Genomic DNA, 25,085 nt, shown 5'->3' with positions numbered 1-25,085 from the left:
TAGTTTCTAATTATAGATGAAAAAAGATATTTCGAGAAGATTATAGATAGAATTTAATAAAAATGCAACTGAATGTGAAATTCTCCAACGCTATACATTATAGAGCTAAAAAATATGATTGAATACTTAGAGATACTAAAACTTTAATTGTTCTGTGTACCGTTCAACTTTCATCGGTTGGCGACATTGATTCCTTTCTCATCCTAACCTAAACTTACTTCAAATTACGTTGTATCATAAGTGTCCGCTAGTAATCGATAATTTCTGTGATGGAAATGTCTAAAAGTTCATCCAAAAATGAGGTAAGACATATTTTATTTAACGCTATAATAATTTCCTCAATTTAATTGAAAATTACATATTATATCTGAGTTTAAATATTAAAAATGAAATTAAATTGAGTGACAGTTAAATTTCTTCTAGTATATTTAGACGGCAAAAGTGGTAATTTTAAATTAGTTTCTCAAAGTATCCATTATTTCACCTTTTTGTTAATAATTAACACAAAATCAACGATTTTTTTCATTAAACTTAATTTATAAAAAAAATTCCTCGTGAAATTTCCTAATCTTTCAAGTATTTACACCGTAATTTTAAAACTATCATTGAATCGATATTTTCAAATTTAATGTCAGTAATATGGATCTAATTCATAAAATATAATTCGATAGCTTGGATCATTAAACTAAAAATGTCAATAAGAGATTTGTGGTTTACGAAGTTTCCTGTTCCATGCACTATTTGATATTTATATTTTACCAGTTGGCACAACTTGAGTCCTTCTTCTTCCTAACCTAAGGGCTAGTGGAAAAGTAATTTTGCAACTGCTGAATTATCCAGTTGTTATCAGCGGCTTATTAAAAAAAATGTCTTTAAATTCTCTTGCTAATGAGGTAAGATATATTTCTATTACGCTGTAATCGTTTATTCTATTAAGTTAATGGAAACTTTGATTATTTTGTATGTTTGTGCAAAACTGCCATATTGTCAAAATTTCTCGAAAGGAATATTGAAACGACATAGTTAGCTGTGGTTTTATTACACACTTAAGTTGATTTAACAAATGACTTTGTTTCAGAGTGATAAAAACGAACATAAAAACGATACTGATTTAGAAATACCTATGGACTTTTCTATTAAACATCCTTTACAAAACGCTTGGACTTTATGGTATTATGAAAGTGACAGGACCCAATCATGGGAAAAAAATCAAAAAGAAATCGCGTCCTTCCAAACTGTTGAAGATTTTTGGAGGTAAGTCATAAATTTGTTATAAAAAGCGAATTGTGAGCGGAAGTGATTGTGTCAACAGTTATTTACAGTTGATTTTATTACATTTATACAAAATCGGTTATTTGAAATCTAATTATTTACAGTATTTAGTACATTTTAACAATAAAACGATGATTCAATTACATTAATACTTTTTTTATGTACAATATTTAATTCTGAGCATATGTACATTTAATTTTGACCTAATATTTTCGTGATAGTCAAATTATTTAAAAATGTCAAATGACATTTCATTTTATAGTATGATCGATTCAAATTTGGGGAAATGTTAAATGGTACTTTAAAAAAAAATATTGCAAATCTTCTTTTCATTGTTTTTGTGTTCTTCATTATTATTTGGTTCTTCTATGCAAAAACATTCTATGTCGCTTATTTGAATTTGTACCTGGATATTATGGTCCTCTATTACTCAAAATTTTCCTCAAGTGCAAATAAGGATAAATGTTGAATGTGGGGTTAATATATTCACTTTTTTCTTTGGTACATTTGAACTACTGCTACAATGTATTAAATTCTCTGGTTATGTCCATGTTTGAAATTATTTTAAGTAAAAACTTTAATATGTGGTTAATGGATTCTATCTTATATTTGGTACATTTGAACTACATTCAACTCATTAGATTTGACCATGGTTTTTATTGAATTATTGCAAGGTGTATAGTTTTCTATTGTTTATGGAGCCATATTTTTATTATTTCCTTTTTTAGTCAGTGCAATTATACATACAAATAGTTGTGAAAACATTTTGAAGATGATTGAACAAATTTGTACCTACCAGAATTATATGGTCTATATATTTTCCTCAGTGTGGTTAATGAATTCGTTTTTTATATATTTGAACTACTATAACATTCTTAAGATGCTTATTTATATTTGTACAAGGATAATGTGGAATTTTATTGGTCTACATATTCTTCTTGAAATTTTCCTTCAGTGCAAATAAAAAAACAAGATGAATGTGTAGTAATTAGATTACTTTTCTGTTTGGTACCTTTGAAGTGTTGCTACAAATTTAAGTCTCTTGGAATATGTGGTGTAAAGAATTAGTTTCTTCTTTGCTTCATTTGAACTTCTGGTTTGATTTGTAATCTTGATAGTACACATTACTAAAAATTGACAAAAATAAATTTTGAGTAGAACTTTGAATATGTGATTCGTTCTTTTATTTGGTACATTTGAACTACTGCTAATTATATTCAAATCATTAGATTTGACCATGGTTTCTATTTAATAGTTGCAAGATGTATTGTTTTCTACTGGGAGTCATATTTTTATTATTCACTTTGGTAGTCTAATAATATACAGTAATAGTCACTGTTAATTTTTTTTCACTTTTTCTAAATATGCTTTTAGTGTATTGTAGTTTTAAAAAACTTATTAAAAATCTTCTTTTCATTATCATACAATGCATCTATCTGGTAATTTTTTGTTAATATATTTAAAATACTTGATCTAACTTCAATTATCATTTGGTTAATCCATACTTTTACAAAACATTCTAAAGATGCTAAATTGAATTTCTACCAGGATTATATGGTCCTTTTTTTGATATATTTTCCTCAGTGCAAATAAGGAAAAATATGGAATGTGTGGTTAATGAATTTGATTGATTTTTTTTTTTTTGGTACATTTGAAATATTGCTATGATTTATTTAATTATCTGCAAATACAGTTTAAAAACATTCTGAACGTGTATAATTGAATTTGTACCAGGATTATATGATAACTTTAATTTGATATCTAATTTAGGTTCATAGTCAAGGGATGTGGAGCACACAGGTCTTATAGGTTCCATTATGCCTTCGTATTTAAGTTATTTGATGTAAATTTTGTGGTTTGAGGCTTTCCATGAAAGTGAACGACAAATAGATTTGGGTGTACTTCAAAACACATATCTACTTATACAATTTTTTTATAATATAAAATTTTTCTGGTTGAGCTGTCACAAAATCATCTGGTGCTTCCTGAAAAGGCAGTTTCCTAAGGAAGCCAATGAGAAAATGTATTTAGATTAAGATCCCAGTATTTCTCTTAGTATCTAGCCTTGGAAGATTACACCAGAGGAATTCTCTTTCTGATTCTGTTTTCTCATGAAGCTTTTCCATTTGAGTGATTTTTTTTAAATCTAGAAAGATTTTGGGTGTTCCTTATTCCCGAATGACCAAAGCACAAACCAGAAAGATTTTTTGGTACTAATTTAGGACATTGAGTTTCCTATGGATATTCCTAGATCAGTTTTGAACTGATGACGTGTTAAATACTGTTAAGATGTGCATTGAGCTATGGGTAGATGTAACCAGTAATAAATTTTGAAGTGTCCAATTTTACCTCACTACCTTTTGTCATTTTTTGTTGGAGGTTATTATACCTTCATTATACCTTTACGGACCCAGTGTCATTGAGTAGTAACTCTTTCTAAAAGGTGTGATTTATTTCTTGTTAGTGTTGCATATCATTTTCCATCAAAATATGCATTTTTTTATTTACGCCCCCATTTTTTTGCACTTTAGCTTTTTCATTTCCAGTTTAATGTATTATGACAGATCATTGCTTAATAACTGTCACTACAAATCTCACTAAAATGGCAGAAGCTGGAATGAATTCAAAATTGTTCCTTTTTTGAAAATCAGCGAATTTTGGACTTTTCATGAGGAAAATATGTGGAATAATAAATCATTCTACTAAATTAAAACAAGGTACAGGTATTTTCTATCTAAAAAAGGTATAATGCTCTTTTGGAAAGATAAAATGAACAAATTACGAGGTAGACAACAAATTGATAACGAATTAGGTAAATATTTTTATATACCTCCTCTAACCACCTTTTTCTAGGACATACAGACCTTTTTTGACTTCTACTTTTCCTCTATTTGCTGCAATGTTGAAGGCACCCTATCCGTTAATTTTTATACTTTTTCTGTGTCTTTTTCTATTCATATAACTCTAAATTGCCCCTAATTCATTAAATATACCCGCCCTTTATTAGTTTATATATTTTTCTCAATGAATTTGTTTTCTCTTTGGTACATTTGAACTACTGCTACGTTTTTATGTATTTCTCAATATTAACAAAAAGTTATTTTGTGATATATATATATATATATATATATATATATATATATATATATATATATATATATATATATACATATATATATATATATATATACATATATATATATATATATATATATATATATATATATATATATACATATATATATATATATATATATATATATATATATATATATATATATATATACATATATATATATATCCATCCTTTTTTCTTTGGGTCATTTGAACTACTTGGTTCAATATATAATCTTTATCATACTATTATACACATCTTATTAAAAATTCCAAAAAGTTATTTCAAAGAAAACTTTGATTATGTAGCAGAGATTTCGTATTTTTCTCGGTACATTTGAACTACTTCTACAATTTATTTCTCTAGATTTGGCGATATGGAAAAACTCTTACTATATGGCGAAGGATTCATTTTTTCTTTGGTACATTTGAACTACTTCTATAAATTATTTCTCTAGATTTGACTTTGTACCATAACTTCTAAAAGGCGGATGATTCTTTTTTTACTACATTTGAACTACTACGATTTATGCAATCCATTATTTTAGAAAACTTCACCATTACAACAAATTTTGGATTTTTATGAGAAAATATGTGGAATGTTTATTGACGTTTAATTATTTTTAGCCTTTATAATCACATTAAGCCTTCAAGTGAATTGAAACAAGGTACAGACTATTCTCTGTTTAAAAAAGGTATAATGCCCATGTGGGAAGACAAAGCAAACAAACGAGGAGGCAGATGGTTGCTCAGTTTAGAAAGGAAACAAAGAGTTAATGAACTAGATCGATATTGGTTAGATATAGTGAGTAACATATTATACCCATTAACGGGAAAAAAATTTTATGATTCTTTTAGATTTTGTGCTTGATTGGTGAAGCTTTCGAACATTCTGACGAGATTTGCGGAGCTGTAGTGAATATTAGACAAAAGGGTGATAAAATAGGTACGATTGTCGGGGTTAATTTTCACATTTTGGGTGTAAATTATTGTATTTTAGGGGTTTGGACTGCTGATGCTGGTAACGGTACTGCAGTTTTGGAAATCGGAAGGAAACTAAAGGAAAGGCTTCACATACCACCTAGAGTTATGTTGGGTTATCAGCTACATAAAGATACAATTGAGAAAACTGGATCAGTTTCAAAATATTCTTATACTGTATAAATTATATATTCGACGTTTTTATATGGAAATTTAACAATGAATTCGGGTTGATGTGATATTATTCGTTATAAATAATTTGATGTGGTAGCTGCTGGAAATTATAAAGCTGATGGTGTAAAACACGTTGATTTTTGATAGTTTTGACGTGTTTAAACTTTTAAGCTTCCACTTTTTGATATCGAATTATTTTATAGCTAATGTCGCATCTGAATAAGTTTTCATTCAAATCTGCGTGTTTAACTAGTAATGTTACAGTCATAGTTCATTTTCAAATTGTAGCTCATTAATTTCATTTTTTTTTTTCATTATTTTCATTTATTATTATTCATATTACAAGAATTTCTAATTATTTTGTGTTTTTTTTTTCATGGAAGACTTGTTTTGTTATAGATCGGTTTATTATTTTCTATTTTAGTGTAATTAACAAATTTATTCTTATTTTCAGTTATAAATAAATTAATAAAAAATATTTTTGATGTTATTTTTCTTGCTAGAGTTCAAAAAGTGTAGGAATGTGGCAGAAACTAGTGAAAAAATTACAGGGATATAATGAAAATCGTTTTTTTTCTTCAATTAGATTATAATTTTGTACATTTGTGATGAAAAATCCAACTGAAATTAGTTAAAACTCCCTTAGTCATGAAATAAAGACCTATTAGATAACTACCGTTTATGAGAATTCAATGGTGGACATTGAATCTAGTTAAAAAAAACTACAAATGTCTCTAGCACTCTAAATTAGAATTTCTAGTACCATTGTTGGTATTTATATTAGAAACATTGTTTTACTGCCCCTAAATAAACATTCATAATACTACCATTTGGTCTTTCGAGCTGGTTATGAATCGAAGACTTATTCAAAGGCTCGAAGGACTATGTGTTGAAGTATTTGTTTTTTATCAACAGTTCCAGAAAGTTCAACTTTTTATGACAAGAATCCGAAAAGCAGACATCGTTTAGCACTGAAATGAAAGGAAATCATTTAATGTCAATAAATTTTGGCGGATTGAAGTAATTCGACAATTTCTAGTATTATTATTGTTGTTTATCCTGGTAATACTACCATTTGGTCTTTTGAGCCGTGTTTAAATCAACGACTTATTTAAGGCTCGAAGGACCAAATATATGTAATTATGTGTTGATGTATTTGTTTCCAGAAATTCCAACTTGAATTTGACAAAAATCCAAAATACAGACATTGTTTAACATTTAATTTCTTTGATTTTTGGCAAAAAAATTTATTAACATATATACATAGAAATAAAACACCCTGATTACTATATTTTGATCAACACGATTCGACAAGGGTTTCAATATCGATTTTAAGACAAAAATTATCACGTAAAGGATAATTAGGGGAAATAAAATTTGTTTTTCTTGAATTGAAGCCTTTATTGTATTTAATATACACAAAATTACTAGATAAAAAGGAGAAACGTTATAATATTAAATAATCAAAAAATTGTTTATTGAATAATTTGTAAATTTAATGACGTAATACTAAAAAAATATAAAAAATAACCCGAGGAACAATGTTTTGTTATTTATATTAAATAATTTGTTTAAATATTAAAAAAAAAATGCAATAGAGCAAGTTTTGAGTATACAATTCAATTAATTTCAATACTACTACATGCAAATTTCGAAAAATCATGTACTTGTCCCAATACCAGCAATAAAATACACGTTTAGCATAAAGTTTACTAATGACAAGTGCAATATATAGAAACAACTACATTTGATCTACTAGTAGTTCAAATGTACTACTTACTATCAATCTAATTCTGAAAGAGAACGAAACTTTTGTACAACTGTAGTATTTGGTAAATCAAATTTATTACACGGTGAATGAAAATAAAACTGAATTCGAAGGTAATTATTGTCAAACAATAAATTTGTACGAAAGTTGTTTTGTACTTGCACGGTCATCGGTACCATCTTGGAATTCTTACAACGGCGTTGCCAGAATTGAAACAGTTCCTTCAATATGAAAGATTTTAATTTGAGATATTTTGGGGTGAAATTTTATATAAAACATCATTTTTTTGTTGGTCTGGATTTTAGGTCTCTTAATGAAAATTAGATTTTAAAACAGGTAAAATATATTTTAGTAAAGACTAAATAGGTCGATTTTTAACTGTTTTAAAAAATAGTTTTCTTTCAAAAACGATCCAAAATCAAGACTATTTATTTAAAAAAATGTCCAAGAAATAATTTTATCTAAAAATTTTATTTTTTATAAAGCATTCAATAAAAAAAATAAAATAAGAACGTCATTGTCCTTAGAAATTTCATTTTACAATCACTTGAAGAAAATTCGTTAAAAAAAATCTGGCAACACCGCGTTACTCTCAAACCACAACCAACTATGAACATCGCCGGAGATGCCACATGATCAATGCAACAATTCCGCCATAATGTAAAGATGCGCGAGGTTATAGTTGTTAGTGTTTTATATCGTGATTTTAGTGTTTATTTGGAATATAAAAAGTTTTTTATTTTGTGTGTTCTATTTATATGTTAATGTGTTTTCAACCTTCTTTGTGCTATAAACAATATTTAATTAGGAATATAACATTTTAAAGGTAAGTGTAAACAATGCATGGTCGTACTTAGTTTATTAAATCTGGGATACTTTTTCTACTTATTAATTTAAAATTTGTGAAAATTGTACTGATTTAACTCAATATTTTTACAATTTTGAGACAAATCTAAGCTAATTTGTTATTATGGGCGATTGGAAACTTTAGAAAGTTCAACAGAAAATTTATCACTAGTATGGATTTGAATGTTACTAATTTTTGTATCAATAATAAATCAATGAATATCTAGCAAATTTTCAAGAGATTTTGTTATAAAAGTAATAGGGCGGAAATTATTTATTTAAATACACTCAAGAATTTTTGATGAGAAATTTACGATTATCTAACTAAATTTTGATAACTACCTCGATTTAAGTGATGATTAAGTAGAAATATTGTCAAAATTACCCCCAAAATGTACATAATATTTTTTCTTCACTAATTTTTAATGCAAAACATTTTTTTGAATCACCCTTGTATTACTGCGATTTTTACTTAATAAAGCGACAAACTATTCAACGCCAGTGATTTTCTGAATAAATAACCTTCATGACGTGATGATTCTTATGTTTTTACATCTACAAGGATTCATGTAGCAAAAAACACTTTTTACTTGGTGGATAACTTTCGTAATGGTGCGATTTATGCGCCAATTTTACCAAATAAAGCCCCACACTATTCACCACTCGTTATTTTCTGCAAAGTTAACCTTGCTGATACTATTATTGGTTTATTTTTACATCTACAAGGGGTCATGTAGCGAACAACACAACTTCACATTTTGCTTTCTGGATAACCCTCGTAATGGTGCGATTTTTGCGCTCATTTTACCAAATAAAGCCGCAAATTATTCAACACTCGTAACTTTCTGAGTAGATAACCTTGCTGATACTGTTATTGGTATGTTTTTACATCTACAAAGATTCAGTTAGCAAACAACTGAATTTTACTTATTACCCTCGTAGTGGTCCGAATTTACATATACAGGAATTCACAAAAAAACGACAAACTGAATAACCAATTACTTATTAAAAAAAAAACAATCCGTAATTTTAAATTTTGTGAAACCCTCGTATCTTCGGTATACACAGTTGTACAAAAATTATTTTTTAAATGCGATTAAATATCATAAGCGGGAATATACGAAAATGACATTTTTTTCTACTATTTCTTTAATTATTTTAAAGCCAATATAATTATAGTTGAATTGCGAATAAGTTTCGGAAAATATTTAAGTACCCACCACAATAATGGAACCTAGCAAGAGAGACTTTGTTTTTTATTTTATTTAAATTTCTTCTTTTGTTTGCGAAGCTGGATCTAATAGGAGTTCGAATGAAAACGGTTGGAAACCATAACCGGTTCCTTTGTAGAATTTGCTCTGAAATTCCACCCTGTAAATAAAGATTATATACAAATAGCAATTGATAAGAGTTGACATTAACATTATCAATTAACAAGGGAAAAGAAATTAGAAAAAAAATTATACAATCAGCACGTTTCATTGATTGTATATTTTATAATAATTTTTAATCAAAAACAACTAAACATTATTTTATCTGGTCCTTCGAGCCGGATTTAAAACTGTAGGCTCGAAGGACCAAATAAAGTGTACGTTTATTTTCTTTGTAACTCACCAATGCAAACGTAGAGTATGCAAAAAAGCCGACAGTCCTTCCATCAGGACTAAAATAGAGACCGTGAGCACCGCCCAAAAAGCGAAGATCATAAACAAAGCTACCCCTCCAAACCAATCGTCAACCTTTAAACCTTTACTCAATACCATGCTCCATAACACCTCTGAAAGCTCTGAAATAAAAACAAAATTAAAATACATTCGCTACATAACCTCAAAATTGTCTACTCACGCGAATGGGCTAGTGACAATGCCCAAAGCCGAAGATACGAAGCGGTATGAGAAACGGATCCCAGCACGTATTCGATGGTATGGATACCTTGATGGATGAAAATTTCCCCAATGGGTTCCTCGTCGTGTTCCCCGTGTCCCCCGACTAACGTAGACGAGGTATTATTCTGCATGGGTTGTTCGGCGTCTCCGTTTTCCGTAGCAGAGTGGATCTGTTGGTGCGTTACCTACAAGGGTTAGATTAAGACGTATCGTGGGGTTTTGGGGATCCGGTTCACTCACCGAATACTGTTGGGCACGTTTACGGGCTCTCATTATCACTATGGGTTTAGATAGTAACATCCAAGGTATGCAAATGATGGCGCAAACGAACAAAAATTTTTGTAAACCCAGTTGACCGGCAAACATGTTGTAAGTTCCACAGTTAGGGTCGTAGGGGCTCTCTTTTTGGAGTACCATGTTGATGAATGTTATGAGAACGTTGGGGGCGCATCTAGTACCGTAGACGAAATCCTTTTCTAAAAAACGGTCACATTGGAACGATTGTTATACAGAGCGAGGCGCGAGGCTGAATTAAGAAACAGATTCGTTATTTTGCAAACAATTTATTATAGAAAAAAATATCTTGTTCGAATAGTATCATAATTAACGCTTGTTGGGGGAAAATGAGAAGTAATTTACAATTATTTGCTAGTCAAAAGTTTTGGAACACTTTCTAGCATCTAGTAGCCACGTCAAAATGTAATTTTACACATCCAATAACCAGGTAAGACATTTTGGTGCATGTGGTAACCACATTAGCTTTATTAGAATGTTTTCTATCAGCCAGTATCCAAATCAGTATCTTGAGAACGGTTTCTAGCATCCAGGAACCAAGTCACAATTCTTGAGACTTAGTTTCTCTTATCCGATAGCCAAGTCATAAATTTCAGAGCAGTTTCTAATATTCAGTAGCCAGGTCAGACAGTTTACAAAAGTTTCCAGCATCCAGTAACCAAATTAGATTCATTAAAACGGTTTCTAACATCCAGTAACCAAGTCAAAAGTTTTGGAACAGTTTCTAGTATCCAATAGCCTCGTCAAAAATTTTGAAATGTAATTTTACATATCCAATAGCCATATTAGAAGTTTCGGAGCAGTTGACAGCCAAATTAGCATTATTAGAACGGTTTCTAGCATCCAGGAATCAAGTCACAATTCTTGAGACTTAGTTTCTCTTATCCGGTAGCAAAGTAATAAATTTCAGAGCAGTTTCTAATATCCAGTAGCCAGGTCAGACAGTTTACAAAAGTTTCCAGCATCCAGTAACCAAATTAGATTTATTAGAATGGTTTCTAATAATCAGTAGCCAAGTCAGAAGTTTTAGGACAGGTTTTAGTATCCAATAGCCACGTCAAAATATTTACAATATAGTTTCACATATCCAGTAGGCAAATCAGTATATTTAGAACTGTTTAAAGAATCCCGTAGCCAAGTCATAAGTTTTAGAATAGTTACTGCCAAGTCAAAATTCTCAGGTACACGGTTTCTAGTATCCAGTAGCCAAATCATAAATGTTAGAGTAGTTTTTAACATTCAGTAGTCAAGTCAGTATCTTTAGAACAGCTTACTGTAAGCCAAGTCATAGCAAGCGCTATTTAAGGTATTCAGTAGCCAAGTCAGAATTTTTAGGGCACAGTATTCCATGTCTAATAGCCGGGTCAGTACTTTCAGCGCTGTTTGAAGCATTCAATAGCCAAGTCAGAATTCTTAGAACACATTTTTCCATGTCCAATATCCGGGTCAAAACTTTTGGTGCTGTTTGAAGCATTCAGCAGCCAAGTCAGAATTCTTAGGAGTCAGTTTCTCTTATCCAGTGGCCAAGTCATAACTATTAGGAGTAGTTTTGAACAAAAAATAGCCAAGTTAAAATACAGTTTAACAAAACCAATAGCCAGGTCAAAAGTATCAGAGCAATGTAGCATTCAGTAGCAAAGTCAAAAATTTTAAAAACATAGTTTCACGTATAGTCGAATAGCCAAATTGAAATGTTTGCAAAATAATGAATCAGTTCGATAATATAATGTATACGAGGGGAAGAATATAAATATTACCTTCGACGTTAGCGAAATACATGAACCATTTGATGAACATCAAAATTACCATGTAGAAAAACAGGAAAACGAGAAAAATAATTTGCGGTATGAATTCGGCCAAAATACTCAGTTTATCCTTGAAATATCTAAATAACAAGAAAAATTTTTATTCGTATACGAGATGGTAACGGTAATTACAATACTCACAGGTGATTCAATAGACTCATAACGACACCGAACAACATGTGCAGTATACCTAATATAATGGAAATCTTCATTTTAAAGGAATTTTGAAAAATTATCTTATTTTTCGCCAATTGCCAAACGGGATCCATCCCTATGGGGTAAGGGGTACCGATGTAATTCTCGCTAGTCTTCGGGTCCAGAATGTATTCTTTGTGGTCGAAATAATGGGTCCTATTGCGAATAACCCAACTGGAACCGAATATATTGAGGGATTTGGCGAAAACGTCGTTGTAAATCAGACCGGTATAAACCGAGAAACAACCCATGAGGAGGATTATATACCGACCCCCGAAGAATATGTTCCAAATCTGCAAAACGTTCAATTTTAATTTGAGAAAAAAAATATCGTAGACGAAATATTCTCACTTCGTTATCGGATTTTTTAGCCGCCAGAGGTTTCTCCTTGAGTACCATCCAAGCTCCGAAGATGGTCATCAAAAGACCGTGACCCAAATCGCCGAACATTACGGCAAATAGAAACGGGAAAGTTATGATGGTGTACGGAGCCGGGTTCATTTCTCTGTAGGAGGCGATACCGTAGGCGTCTATTAGGGTTTGGAAACCGCTAGTGAATTTGTTGGTGTGGTTGTATGTCGGCGGGTCTTCGATAGTGTCCATGCGATTCAAAATCGGGGGGACCGAGCTACCACTACGTTCCTTGAAAAATATAAACGTTTATAGATGATATACTCCACGAGATGCTTTAGAATAAGGTATTTTTGAACAGAAAGAAAAGATAGTGGTTTCTTGCAACCAATAGACACGTAAACATTTTTAAAATTTTGTTTTAAACATCCCGTAGACACGTCTGAAGTTTAATAATAGTTTCTAGAGTCCAGTAGCCTCGAAAGAATTTTTAGAGTAGTTTTTAACTTGCAGTAACCAGGTCCGAAGTTTTAAAAGAGCTTTTAGCTTTCAGTAGCCAAGTTAGAAGTTTTTAAGTAGTTTCTAGATTCCAGTAGCCACAAAAGAAGTTTTACAGTAGTTTCTAGATTCCAGTACCACGAAAGAAGTTTTAGAGTAGTTTCTAGATTCCAGTAGCCAGATCTCAAGTTTTAGAGTGGTTTGTAGCTTTCAGTAGCCAAGTTAGAAGTTTTAGAGCAGTTTCTAGAGGCCAATAGTCACGTTGGAAATTTTGGAGTAGTTTCCAGCTTCCAGTAGAGAGGTCTAAAGTTTTAGACGAGTTTCTAAATTCCAGTAGACACGAAAGAAGTTTAAGAGTAGTTTCTAACTTCCAGTAGTCAGGTCCGAAGTTTTAAAAGAGCTACTAGCTTTCAGTAACCAAGTTAGAAGTTTTTAAATAGTTTCTAGATTCCAGTAGCCACAAAAGAAGTTTTACTGTAGTTTCTAGATTCCAGTAGCCACGAAAGAAGTTTTAGAGTAGTTTCTAGATTCCAGTAGCCAGGTCTCAAGTTTTAGAGTGGTTTGTAGCTTTCAGTAGGCAGGTTAGAAGTTTTTAAATAGTTTCTAGATTCCAGTAGCCACAAAAGAAGTTTTACAGTAGTTTCTAGATTCCAGTAGCCACGAAAAAAGTTTTAGAGTAGTTTCTAGATTCCAGTAACCAGATCTCAAGTTTTAGAGTGGTTTGTAGCTTTCAGTAGCCAAGTTAGAAGTTTTAGAGCAGTTTCTAGAGGCCAATAGTCACGTTGGAAATTTTGGAGTAGTTTCCAGCTTCCAGTAGAGAGGTCTAAAGTTTTAGACGAGTTTCTAACTTTCAGTGGCCAATTTAGAAGTTTTAGAATATGGTTTGACAAATCTAATAGCCAGGTCAGGAGTTTCAGGGTAGTTTATAGCTTTCACTAGTTAAGTGAGAGGTTTTAGAGTAGTTTATAACAACCAATAGCCACGTCCAATGTTTTAGAATTTTGTTTTGCACATCCAGTAGCCAGGTCTGGAGTTTTAGAGAAGTTTCTAGAGTCCATTAGCCACGTAAGAAGTTTTAGAATTTAGTTTCGACATATCAAATAACCAGGTCAGAAGTTTTCGAATGTAATTTTACACGTGCAGTAGCCGAGTCAGAAGTATTAGAGCAAATTTTAACATCCAGTAGTGAGTGATATCGTTTAGTACATAGCTTAGAATATTCAGTTTAATTTTTTAATAATTTTCCATAGCTAGTAGCCAAGTCAGAATTTAAAAAATACAATTTCATACTTCCAGTAGCCAAGTCAAAAAGTTTTGAACGATAACCTAGGCAAAACTGAGCCTTAAGCAGAAATTTAGGACTTTTCTGTTGTTATCCAGTAACCAAGTCAGATATTCACATTTCCAGTAGACAAATCGAAGTTTTCAGCAAAATTTACATCATTCGTTAACCAATTTAGAATTTTTAGAACATAGTTTTACACTTTTAGTAGCAGAGTCAGAATATTTAAGAGTTTCACAATTTTTAACATTGGTAGTCAAGTCAGAAATTTTAAAACACAGTGTCTAACATTGGTAGCCAAGTCATAACTTTTAAAACACAGTTTCTGACATTGGTTGCCAAGAGTCTCGATCATCAGCAGCAAAGTCAGGTCGGAATATTGATGATTCTTACCGTTCCTCGCCTCAAGGCTAGTTGTATATTTTCCAAATCGAGCACCGGCACCCAACATTCTGCAATTAGACATTTTTGCGTGACGTCTAAATTAAATAAATTCAACGTATGGTAAATGGCTTTGATTTTTCTAACTTTAACGAACCAATTTTTAATATTTTTGGCAGCCGCTACCAGCACCCTGTGACGGTGATCTTGAGTTTGACCTAAAACCTGCAATAGCAAAAAAATTAATACCCAAATCGATGAGGTATCGACAATTATTTACGGTGTTGAGGTCCTCGATTCTCGTCATCACTCCCATTGCCATTTCTCGACGATCAGCCGGTGCTTCGGGACATGGATAAAGAGTTGCGCGAAATCCTTCGCAAATTTTTTTCACTCTAGTTTTGAGCTGATCTCCTTGGAAGAATATTATGAACACCGATTTATATACTTTATCTCCCTGAAATATATAATTGATAATTTAACGATCCCGCTCACTAATATAGACCGTGAAGCCGGTCCTGTTGTAATGTGTTATAAAAGAAAAAAATTGGCGGAAACGTATTTTTTCGTAATCAATTTAATTTTGTCACAATGTTTTTTACTGTTTATGTGATTTTAATATATAAAGCGAGAGTCTAGCAGCCGTAAGTCAGTCGAACGATTTGATAGAACAGTGAATACATCGCGACAATGACGAGTGAATTAGTTTACATTCTAAATTGTGACTTACACTTGAAGGATCTTCCAAAGGAGTCTCGATTTCGGCTTGCCTTAGAAATACGTTCCCTCTGCAAGCTCTCCACAACATTCTTTCGAAAGCTGGTATTCTTTCTCTCAATATCACACCAGCGACGAAGCTAGATATAAAAAATTATAAAATTAATCATAAAATTGACATATATATCAATTCTATGAAAAATCTGTCAAATAAAAGAAAAACGATTTTTTTTTCAATAGAACGTCGAACATTTTGGAGCTTTCGACATTTTTTCATACAGAAACGCTCTTGCAGCAGCATTAAAAATTATAAATTGATTTTTTACCAATAACGCCCTCTATTCTCAAACAGGGGCATTATATTTTCAAATTTGGTACAAAATTATAGGAAAAGATAATAATCAAATAGAGTTTTTGTTTTCATTCTCTGACTATTACAACTGTGATGCGCTTACACGCCTTTACCACCGAGCTAAACCGAATTCTAACCTCAAAATCATAATTATATTCGTTTTTATTTTATTTCAACAGTTAATTTTGTTATTTTAGTAACTACTACTAATTAAAATATTGTATATCCACGTCAAAAGCGAACTTTACACATTTTACCAAATATTTATTCGACTAAATTTAGTTTGAACTTGACATATGACAGGTGTCTTCGCTCACGACTGTCTATACAACATTATAAATATATAATGTACAATATTATACACGTTATAGCATTGGTATACTTCTCGAAAATCACCCAAGAATTGAATCTTCTTTCGGAATATATTCAGTGTACATCTGTCGCTCTGCCAACACTTACATTTTTATATATGTAAAAAAATTTAGTAAGATATGCGTGAAATAACGAATTTTTAATAATTCGAAAACGTAGTTTCGAAGGTGACCGGTTTTTATTTTGTTGGATCTCTTCAGCACGGCGCAACAATCACTCTATACAAAACCACGTTTCAGAATTAATACAAATTCGATGCTCAAATGCTATAGTAGTCGTTTAAAAAGAAATGAAACTTTATAAACATGTGCGTTAGAAATTTTACCTTACGAGCTAACCTATCGATAAAGAAAACAGTGACATTAACCGATAATATAAATTAAGTCATTTCTTTGTCATCAAAATGGACGAATTTTCTTTTATGTCTTCTATCGACAGAAAACTAGTGGTTCATGGTTACTTAAGGTTAAGTAAATCTCGACTGCTTTTAAATAAATTGTAATACTCAGTATGGGAATTATTACAATATCGACTTCTAATAAGGATTATAAAATAATTGAAACTGTCAAACATCCATATGTCAAATTGACGTACAATTATTTGAATCCTCAAAGTAATTTTATAATATTTGTTACGTGGAAATGAAAATGATTTTGTACCTTACCCCGTATCTATTTTTCGTAAAAAAATTATTTAAAAACACATTGTCGTTTATGGCTCGTGTTAATTTTTTATGTTACCATAGTTTTCGTTATTTTCGGAAGACACTGTATACTTTTTATCATCATAGATAGGCCCCTAAGGAAAATTTCGATATTATACTATACATATTAAAAATATGGAATACTGACCATGGATAATGTTCCTCCGAATCATACGATTTTTCCAGGAAACTATTAAAATCAATAAATTTATTAAAATATTCAAATTTATATGTAAAATTGGTACTTTACCCATTTTTTAACGATAATAATTTTTTAATAAAATTGGCAACAACGTAATGAATAACTTGAATAAAAAACTATTAGGCCTTCCCTTAACAAGTTAAACCATTCACAACATATCAACATAAAAATTTGACAAGAGCCAAAAACATTAACGAAAATGTGCACGCCACTGTTTTCGTCAGACCGTTTGGTTTCGTCTACGGGCCAGGTCGTCGATGCGCATGTGTGTGAACTGGCGCCAAATATGATCAGCTAGTGTCACAAGGTCATCCTATTTATTTACAGATAGATCACTTTGAAAAAATAATTATACGAAGCTGTGTGTAGTGTTATTTACATAGCATACACGTGGTTAAAATTTTATTTTACAATTCTAATACCTAAACAAATCGAGACCGGAAAGAACTAATGGTTGTTTGATGAAAAAAAAAAAAAAAGATACGTAGTCCAAAATGGATAAAGTACCAAAATACTTTCAATACTTGACACAAAAAGTCCCCAACCTGATAAATAAGTAAACGTCCTTCCTAAAAATAGTAGAATTTGGTACCCAATGACTAATTTGATTTCTACTACGGGGTGGTGATAAAAATGAGTGCTATAATAAGACGATAAAATAATAATAAATGATATATTAAAGTCGAACGAGAAAATACGAGGGGTTGTTTAAAGAAAACGAAAACAAAGTATAGAATTACTTTGTCAGCCATTTTACGTTGTTGCTAAGCGTCTATCGACTGTATAAATATAGACATAGGCGGGGAAAGAGACTTAACGTATATGAAGAAATGATATCGAAATTTGAAAGAAAATTGGAAAATTTGAATTTTGGTTAAAAAATTTTTATATTATTAAGCCTGGAATTTTTATCGTGTGATATATTACTGAATTAAATGAAAATACACGTACTAGAAACCCATGGCTGAAAATATGAAAATTTCATTGTTGAATTTAAAAAAAAAATCATAAATGAATATGTGTATGCAATAAAATAAATATATATACAGGATGTTATATTATACATTACAAATCAAGTAAATTTCCACCTGTACCAGTTTTTGAATTGCCGAAAATATAATTAGGGAATGTACTGAAAAATGGTTTTTATACACTATCATAATAACTACGAAATGTAATTATATACATAATTAAATATATTTGAAACAAAAACTTAAGATGCCTGACATCTTTCAAAAAGAAAATAATTTACAGCCAGTGATGCCAACCAATTAGAAATGTTACCCTAAAATTCGACTCAAATTGCACGATAGTGTTCAAGAATCAGTAGCTTCGATTCTTTTCTAATTTTAGCATTTAACTACCATTAGTTTTTGCTTTAAAATGAGTGTTATTGCTGTAAACCAGTTCGTGGACGGGCATTGTCCTGCATTAAAATGAAATTTTCGCCGATGAAACTACCTTAGAGAACGACGTGATCCTCTAAAATTTCTTCTGTGTATTGGTTCGCCGTTAATCCCCCCACTACGGCAACAGTTTCGATAAAAACCAATTCGGTTCGATTGGAATTCCCGCCTAAACCATCCAAAAACCTTCCCCAAAAGTCACGTTTTCTTTTATGCAACACTGCGCGAATCTTCATCCAAGTCTTCCGTAGACTCGCACCCTTCTATTCCAACAATGCAGACGTCTGAGGAAAGAACGGAACCCAATTGTTCGTTAGTTCAATTGACGTGTTCTATGGCAAATCGTAGACGGATTGGGCCTTTTTTTGTTCAAGGTTAGCCGCCTTAAACCTTCACCTATCTGTCCAGGATTTCGTCTGAGAAAAGGAAATCTGAGCAGTCCCATTGACGCAAAAGCTTTTGATCAGGAGTCAGATTTTTTGGCACGAACTTCGCATGACTTCGACATGACTTATGTCATGTGTAATTCCTCGTGTAAAAACAATTTGGTTGATTTTAGTCACTGTTTCCGGAGTTGAAACAGTCACGGGGAGTCCTGGACGCTGGTCATCTTCAGTGCTCTCTCGGCCATCACTAAAACGCTAACACCACTTAAAAACACGCGCACGAGATAAAGAATTATCCCCATAGGCCTCTTGCAACAATTTATAGCATTCAGTTAAATTTTTTTTTTAATTTAACGAGAAATTTGAGATTGATACGTTTTTCGGCACGAGAAAAAAACACGTTCGTTTCAAACCGCTAGTGCACAAATACTATAATAGTGAGGGAAACGTGTTTTGGGACGTGCATAGACAAGATATCTAGATACCCAACGCACTACTCGTTTTTTATCCCACCCGTCTAGAGCGCCCTCTAGAAGCGCAGACTCGTTATTTAATAGCCAGACCTCGTACTCGATACAAGTGTTGAATAGCAGATACAGATGTTGGTAGAAGACATTTTTTACAAAAGTTAAGTATGCAAGTATTTTTTTCGAGCTCCATAAACCGCAAGAAGAAAGCGAATTCCGAAATGGTAGACGCTTCTAATAAGTAATGTTTTTCAAGGCCGCCAGGAATGGTAACTCTTAGAAAAAAATCATGACTACCATTTTTGTAGAGATCTATAACTTTGCTTTGAGATTTTTTTGATAAAACTTACCGTTTTCCAGAAAAACCTCAAATTTTGACCTTCGACCCCGAATAACACACTTAGGGGATTGTTAAAACTTTATTTGTAATGATAAACCCCAGCTCTCCACCAATATTTGACTTTCCGGGATTTTTTTTTGACCACTATTTTTATGTCTAAATTGACCGGACTATAATACTAAAAAAAATAATTGATGAAAGTTTTTTCGTCTAAATTTAGGGAGGAAACGCTCGAGTTGGCATCACCGCTTGTATCCGACTAAAAGGAATCTACATGAGGACTACGAAATCTTGACATAAAAACTTCAAGGATAACAAACTTTTTGTTATTTTCTTTTCAAAAGAATATACAAGGTGTTCAAGAAATTCTTCAATAATCACGAGGATCACGTATAAAGCGACACACAAAGAAACGCTAAAGCATAACAGAGTGAACCATGTAATGAAATGACTCATACTACAAATATATTTTTTTTATCAATATATAGAAAAAAATAAATGGTAAAATTGTACATACCCTAATTGGACAGGGCCTAAGGTGCTTTGACGGGCAATAGAGTCGTCACTAATAAGTGCCCTCGTCATAGATTCAGTCGGGTTAACACCCCCTTCGTGCTGCTCAACAACACACAACACAATTAGCTAACCCATTACATCACTACCATATACCCCATTAGAGACATTTATTATCACCCCACTGTATTACTATATCCAAGCGTTTGATAATAATAAAAATCTCAAAAAAGTTAGACACAGTTTTCGATACGTAATTTTAATATATTTGAATTTTTTGTCTTAAAACTATTGACCAATCCTCGTAATCTATATTTTTTTTGTTTTCGTATACATTATTTATTATATACATACATTTTGAAATTATTTCTTCAAAATAACAAAAATTTTTAATATGAAATAGTTTATACTTTTCAACTACACCCTGTAACATTATTTACGACATAATGGGTTTTTTCTGTACCACTAAATTATATTTTTCAAAATTAAACATCCTGTATATTATAAATATGAAATCGAAATTATTTTCTCGTTACAGTAACGTAAAATAATAATAACTGTTATACAGGGTATTTCAAAAGTTATAATAGACGAAAGGAATTTTATAATTTAATAAGGATGTATAAGATAAAAGTGTATTGTGACCATAGTTTTTTTTTTATTAATAATAAAAAAATTATTTTGTTATATATACGAGATAAGTCAAAATTAAATTTATTTTTGATGTTTTGGAATTTTATTGCTACAATTCATTGTAGTTCAATTAAAAATCTGGGTTGAAATAGATTTTGTTCCACTCGAATTTATCGTTATCGATTAATTTTGAGTAAAATATGGACGTTAAGTGGTAATTTTCAAAATTATCAATAGATCAATTGTTCCAAATTAATAACACTCGAGATGTTTTAAATAATTACCAATTATCTATGGAAATACTATATTTTAAAGTCTGTTCAAATTGATGTTTGTATTTCAATAAAAAAATAATTGGTGGTTGTATGGGTTCAAGGGCATTGAAAAAATTCAGTATCGAAAACTACGGCTAAATTTATATAAAAAACATAAGCTGACTAGAACCAAGCAACAAATAAACTATAAAAAACACCTAGCATGAGAACTAATATACGAGGGTATGCCGAAATGAAAAATCTCGTATCTACGATTTTTTCCAACAAAAAAAAATTGACATCTTGAAAGTCCACTAATACTAAAGAAATTTACATAACACGAAAATTGGAGACCTATTTCCAATTTTCTAGCGTAATATCAATTCACTAGATTCCTATTCCTCGTTTTGATTTATTAAAATCGAAATCGATAGGTATCAAAGCAATAGTAAGAAAATGTCGATTTTAAAAAAACGATTATTTAAATCCTACTGGGTTTTGGAAATAGGATACAAAAATTGAAAAAAAAACAAAAAAACAAACTTGATACACCAAAAACTCTTTTAAAAAGATATACAGATATAGTACCATATCTTTCAGCTATTCACAATACAAAATTGAATTTTTGAATGGAAAAAAAAACATATGGGTATTAATCAGGTGATTTGAAAGGCCAAGTTAGTGACCAGGTGAGGTAAATGTATTTTGAGCAAGACAATAAACTGGAACCGTTCTCAAAGTTGATTGATTACTAATTTTTTATGAGTATAAGGTCCTTGTTTACGTTCCCGAAACTAACATTTAACGATATACATTTTCCTAAAGAGCGTTTCCATTTTTATCAGTTTAATATTATATTCGGCAAATATTTGTACTTAATAACCTTTTAGTTTCAAAATATTCAAGATAGTTTTAGACTTACACTTCTCCTATTCTTGTTTTGACAGTCACACACCCACCTGCTCTTGTATTGACAGATTTACACTTCCCCGCTCTTGTTTTGACAGAGTTATACTCCCCCTGCTCTTATTTTGACAGATTTATACTTCCCATTCTTATTCTGACAGATTTGCACGCCCTCTGCTCTTCTTTTGACAGACTAACACTCCCCGCTCTGATTTTGCCAGACTTACACTCCGCCTTGCTCTGGTTTTGACAGATTTACATCCCCCTCTCTTATTTCGACAGGTTTGCACGCTCTCCGCTCTTGTATTGACAGATTTACAGTACCTCTCACTTGTTTTGACAGGTTTGCACGCTCTCCGTTTTTGTATTGTCCGATTTACACTACCTCTCTATTGTTTTGACAGGTTTGCACGCTCTCCGCTCTTTTATTGACAGATTTACATCCCCTCTCTCTTGTTTTGGCAGGTTTGCGCGCCCTCCGTTCTTGTTTTGACAGACTCACACGCCACCGCTCTTGTTTTGGCAGATTTACACTTCCCCACTCTTGTTTTGACAGACTAACACTCCCCGGTCTGATTTTGCCAGACTTACACTCCGCCCTGCTCTGGTTTTGACAGATTTACACCCCCCCTCTCTTGTTTTGACAGGTTTGCACGCTCTCCGCTCTTTTATTGACAGATTTACATCCCCTCTCTCTTGTTTTGGCAGGTTTGCGCGCCCTCCGTTCTTGTTTTGACAGACTCACACGCCACCGCTCTTGTTTTGGCAGATTTACACTTCCCCACTCTTGTTTTGACAGATTAACACTCCCCGGTCTGATTTTGCCAGACTTACACTCCGCCCTGCTCTGGTTTTGACAGATTTACACCCCCCCTCTCTTGTTTTGACAGGTTTGCACGCTCTCCGCTCTTTTATTGACAGATTTACAGTACCTTTCACTTGTTTTGACAAGTGTGCACGCTCTCCGCTCTTTTATTGACAGATTTACATTCCCTCTCTCTTGTTTTGGCAGGTTTGCACGCTCTCCGTTCTTGTTTTGGCAGACTCACACACCAACGCTCGTTTTGGCAGATTTACACTTCCCCGCCCTTGTTTTGACAGACTTATACACCCCCTGCTCTTCTTTTGACAGACTAACACTCCCCGGTCTGATTTTGCCAGACTTACACTCCGCCCTGCTATGGTTTTGACAGATTTACATTCCCTCTCTCTTGTTTTGACAGGTTTGCACGCCCCCCGTTCTTGTTTTGACAGTCTCACACGACACCGCTCTTGTTTTAGCAGATTTAAACTTATCCCACCGTTGTTTTGAGATACTTACACCCCCGTTCTTGTTTTGATACTGATTGATTTCGATTCTAATAAGTATGGAAGTCGATGAATATAGAATTCGGTGAAATAGTTATTTTGATACAAAAACTCGAAAAAATGTTCTGTCAATATTTAAATTGACAGATATTGAAGAGAAACTACTCAAGTTGTCACGTGGTTGTATTTTTTTTTAATTTCCGATATAAATTTTGTAAAATACGAGATTTTCAATTGAGACACGTTTACAATTAGCACAAAGAGTTCTGACATTTTAATTTATGTATATGACATGATAGATGAAATGATTTTTGATTAGGCGTCAATATGGAACCTATTTCCAAAATTCGATCTAAATTATAGAAAATAAAAAAAATAATCGAACTTTGGACGTTGTACAGATAGAATAGTATAAAAATATAACTACAAGCCTTCAATACTTAAAATCATCAATTTTTTTACTTTATTATCGTAAAAATGAAAAAAAAAATAGAATCCCCTTTCGAACACAACTGTTTCCCATCCCCACCCAACTACCGATATTTTTGAGGTTTCCTTTTCTTTTGTACTAAATGTATTTAGAAATTTTCCATATACTAATTTTAATACATTCAATGACCCATAATTATACATTTAAATGAGTTTCAATTCACAATGGACACAAAATTATAACATTATACGACAAGCAACTACGACATCATGTTATAGAATAAGAAAAGACCTACTAAACGTATTTTTTACTATAAAGATCAGTAGGTGAAAAGTACAAACCTGGAATAATAGTTAAATACGTTAAATATTAAACAGTTTCCTTTAAATTCACCTATACACTGACGTCACACTCAACAAACGCCCAATAGCCACGTGACTAGGTTTCGTATATCAATTTTTGACACGTAATAATGTCTATAGTATTTGTCACAACGTTTTTCCAAGTGATTACACCTCGTATTTCATGATTTTTGTCTCGAAACTTGACTACACTTCGTATACCTAATGCTTTTTGTCTCAACGTCTTGACTACACCTTGTATATCAAAAAGATATTTGTCTCAACGTTTTTTCATGTGACTACACCTCGTATATAATGATTTTTGTCTCGAAACTTGACTACACTTCATATACCTAATGCTTTTTGTCTCAACGAGTTTTTACGTAACTACACTTTGTATATCATAAGGCTCAACCTCTTGACTGTACCTTGTATATCAAAATGATATTTATTTCTAACGTCTTTCCATGTGACTACTCGTAAATCAATATTGACGTTTCAAAAAAAAATTGACATGAATTTTGAAATATGGAAGAAAAAAGTTAATGAAATTTTTTTCTGTATTTTGGAAAATCCTTTTGAAATTATATATACAGGATACGAGTAATCGTCCTCAAATTAATCTGTCGCATTTGATAAATCTCCGCTAGTCGATTTTGTATAATACTATGTCCTGTCGAGAGTATAGACCAAGCGGTAATGATTTATTTTCTGGGAAATAACATCAATTTTTAAATTTTTTCATTGTATTACGAGATAATTAAGTCCAGTAATAGAAACGGAAATTAAACCCTTTTAAATGACACCAAGCATATCAAAATAAGGTAAAAATAGTTTACAAAAGATTGGAGTGTGAAAAACGGGTCCTTAGTACGGACCTGTGTAATTAAGGTTCACGTGTTCGCCTC

The 25,085-nt window shown here is 31.8% G+C and overlaps 2 protein-coding genes across 12 annotated transcripts in view; one reads left to right on the top strand and one right to left on the bottom strand.

Annotated features, from left to right (window-relative positions):
• The first annotated feature begins 197 nt into the window (after positions 1 to 197).
• On the top strand, positions 198 to 5,899 carry LOC130902528 (eukaryotic translation initiation factor 4E-1A-like). 2 transcript variants are annotated; one of them, XM_057814744.1, is made up of 5 exons: positions 198 to 302; positions 1,079 to 1,254; positions 5,014 to 5,191; positions 5,245 to 5,332; positions 5,387 to 5,899. In XM_057814744.1, exons 1-5 carry the CDS (start codon positions 270 to 272, stop codon positions 5,548 to 5,550), a joined length of 639 nt encoding a protein of 212 aa, XP_057670727.1. In that variant the 5' UTR covers positions 198 to 269; the 3' UTR covers positions 5,551 to 5,899. The 2 variants fall into 2 exon arrangements, with proteins under 2 accessions (XP_057670727.1, XP_057670728.1); XM_057814745.1 differs by lacking the exon at positions 198 to 302 and adding an exon at positions 701 to 893.
• A 1,018-nt stretch (positions 5,900 to 6,917) lies between these two features.
• The window catches only part of LOC130902524 (V-type proton ATPase 116 kDa subunit a 1), a 30,504-nt gene continuing 12,336 nt past the window's right edge, over positions 6,918 to 25,085 (bottom strand). For 3 of the 10 annotated variants that reach the window (XM_057814733.1, XM_057814737.1, XM_057814738.1), the window contains 10 exons: positions 15,578 to 15,704; positions 15,128 to 15,304; positions 14,860 to 15,072; positions 12,687 to 12,977; positions 12,282 to 12,628; positions 12,093 to 12,220; positions 10,282 to 10,517; positions 10,001 to 10,211; positions 9,770 to 9,941; positions 6,918 to 9,526 (listed from right to left, as the gene is read on the bottom strand). In XM_057814733.1, coding sequence (XP_057670716.1) covers positions 9,421 to 9,526; positions 9,770 to 9,941; positions 10,001 to 10,211; positions 10,282 to 10,517; positions 12,093 to 12,220; positions 12,282 to 12,628; positions 12,687 to 12,977; positions 14,860 to 15,072; positions 15,128 to 15,304; positions 15,578 to 15,704 — 2,008 coding nt within the window. In that variant the 3' untranslated portion in view covers positions 6,918 to 9,420. Of the gene's footprint in view, positions 9,527 to 9,769; positions 9,942 to 10,000; positions 10,227 to 10,281; positions 10,518 to 12,092; positions 12,221 to 12,281; positions 12,629 to 12,686; positions 12,978 to 14,859; positions 15,073 to 15,127; positions 15,305 to 15,577; positions 15,705 to 17,139; positions 17,182 to 20,309; positions 20,408 to 25,085 lie in introns of all 10 variants that reach the window. The other 7 variants (XM_057814736.1, XM_057814734.1, XM_057814730.1 and 4 more) reach the window with 5 other exon arrangements.

The sequence above is a fragment of the Diorhabda carinulata genome, chromosome X (genome assembly GCF_026250575.1).
Source record: "Diorhabda carinulata isolate Delta chromosome X, icDioCari1.1, whole genome shotgun sequence".
Taxonomy (NCBI): Eukaryota; Metazoa; Arthropoda; class Insecta; order Coleoptera; family Chrysomelidae; genus Diorhabda; species Diorhabda carinulata.
This window is presented reverse-complemented; position numbering and strand designations above follow the sequence as displayed.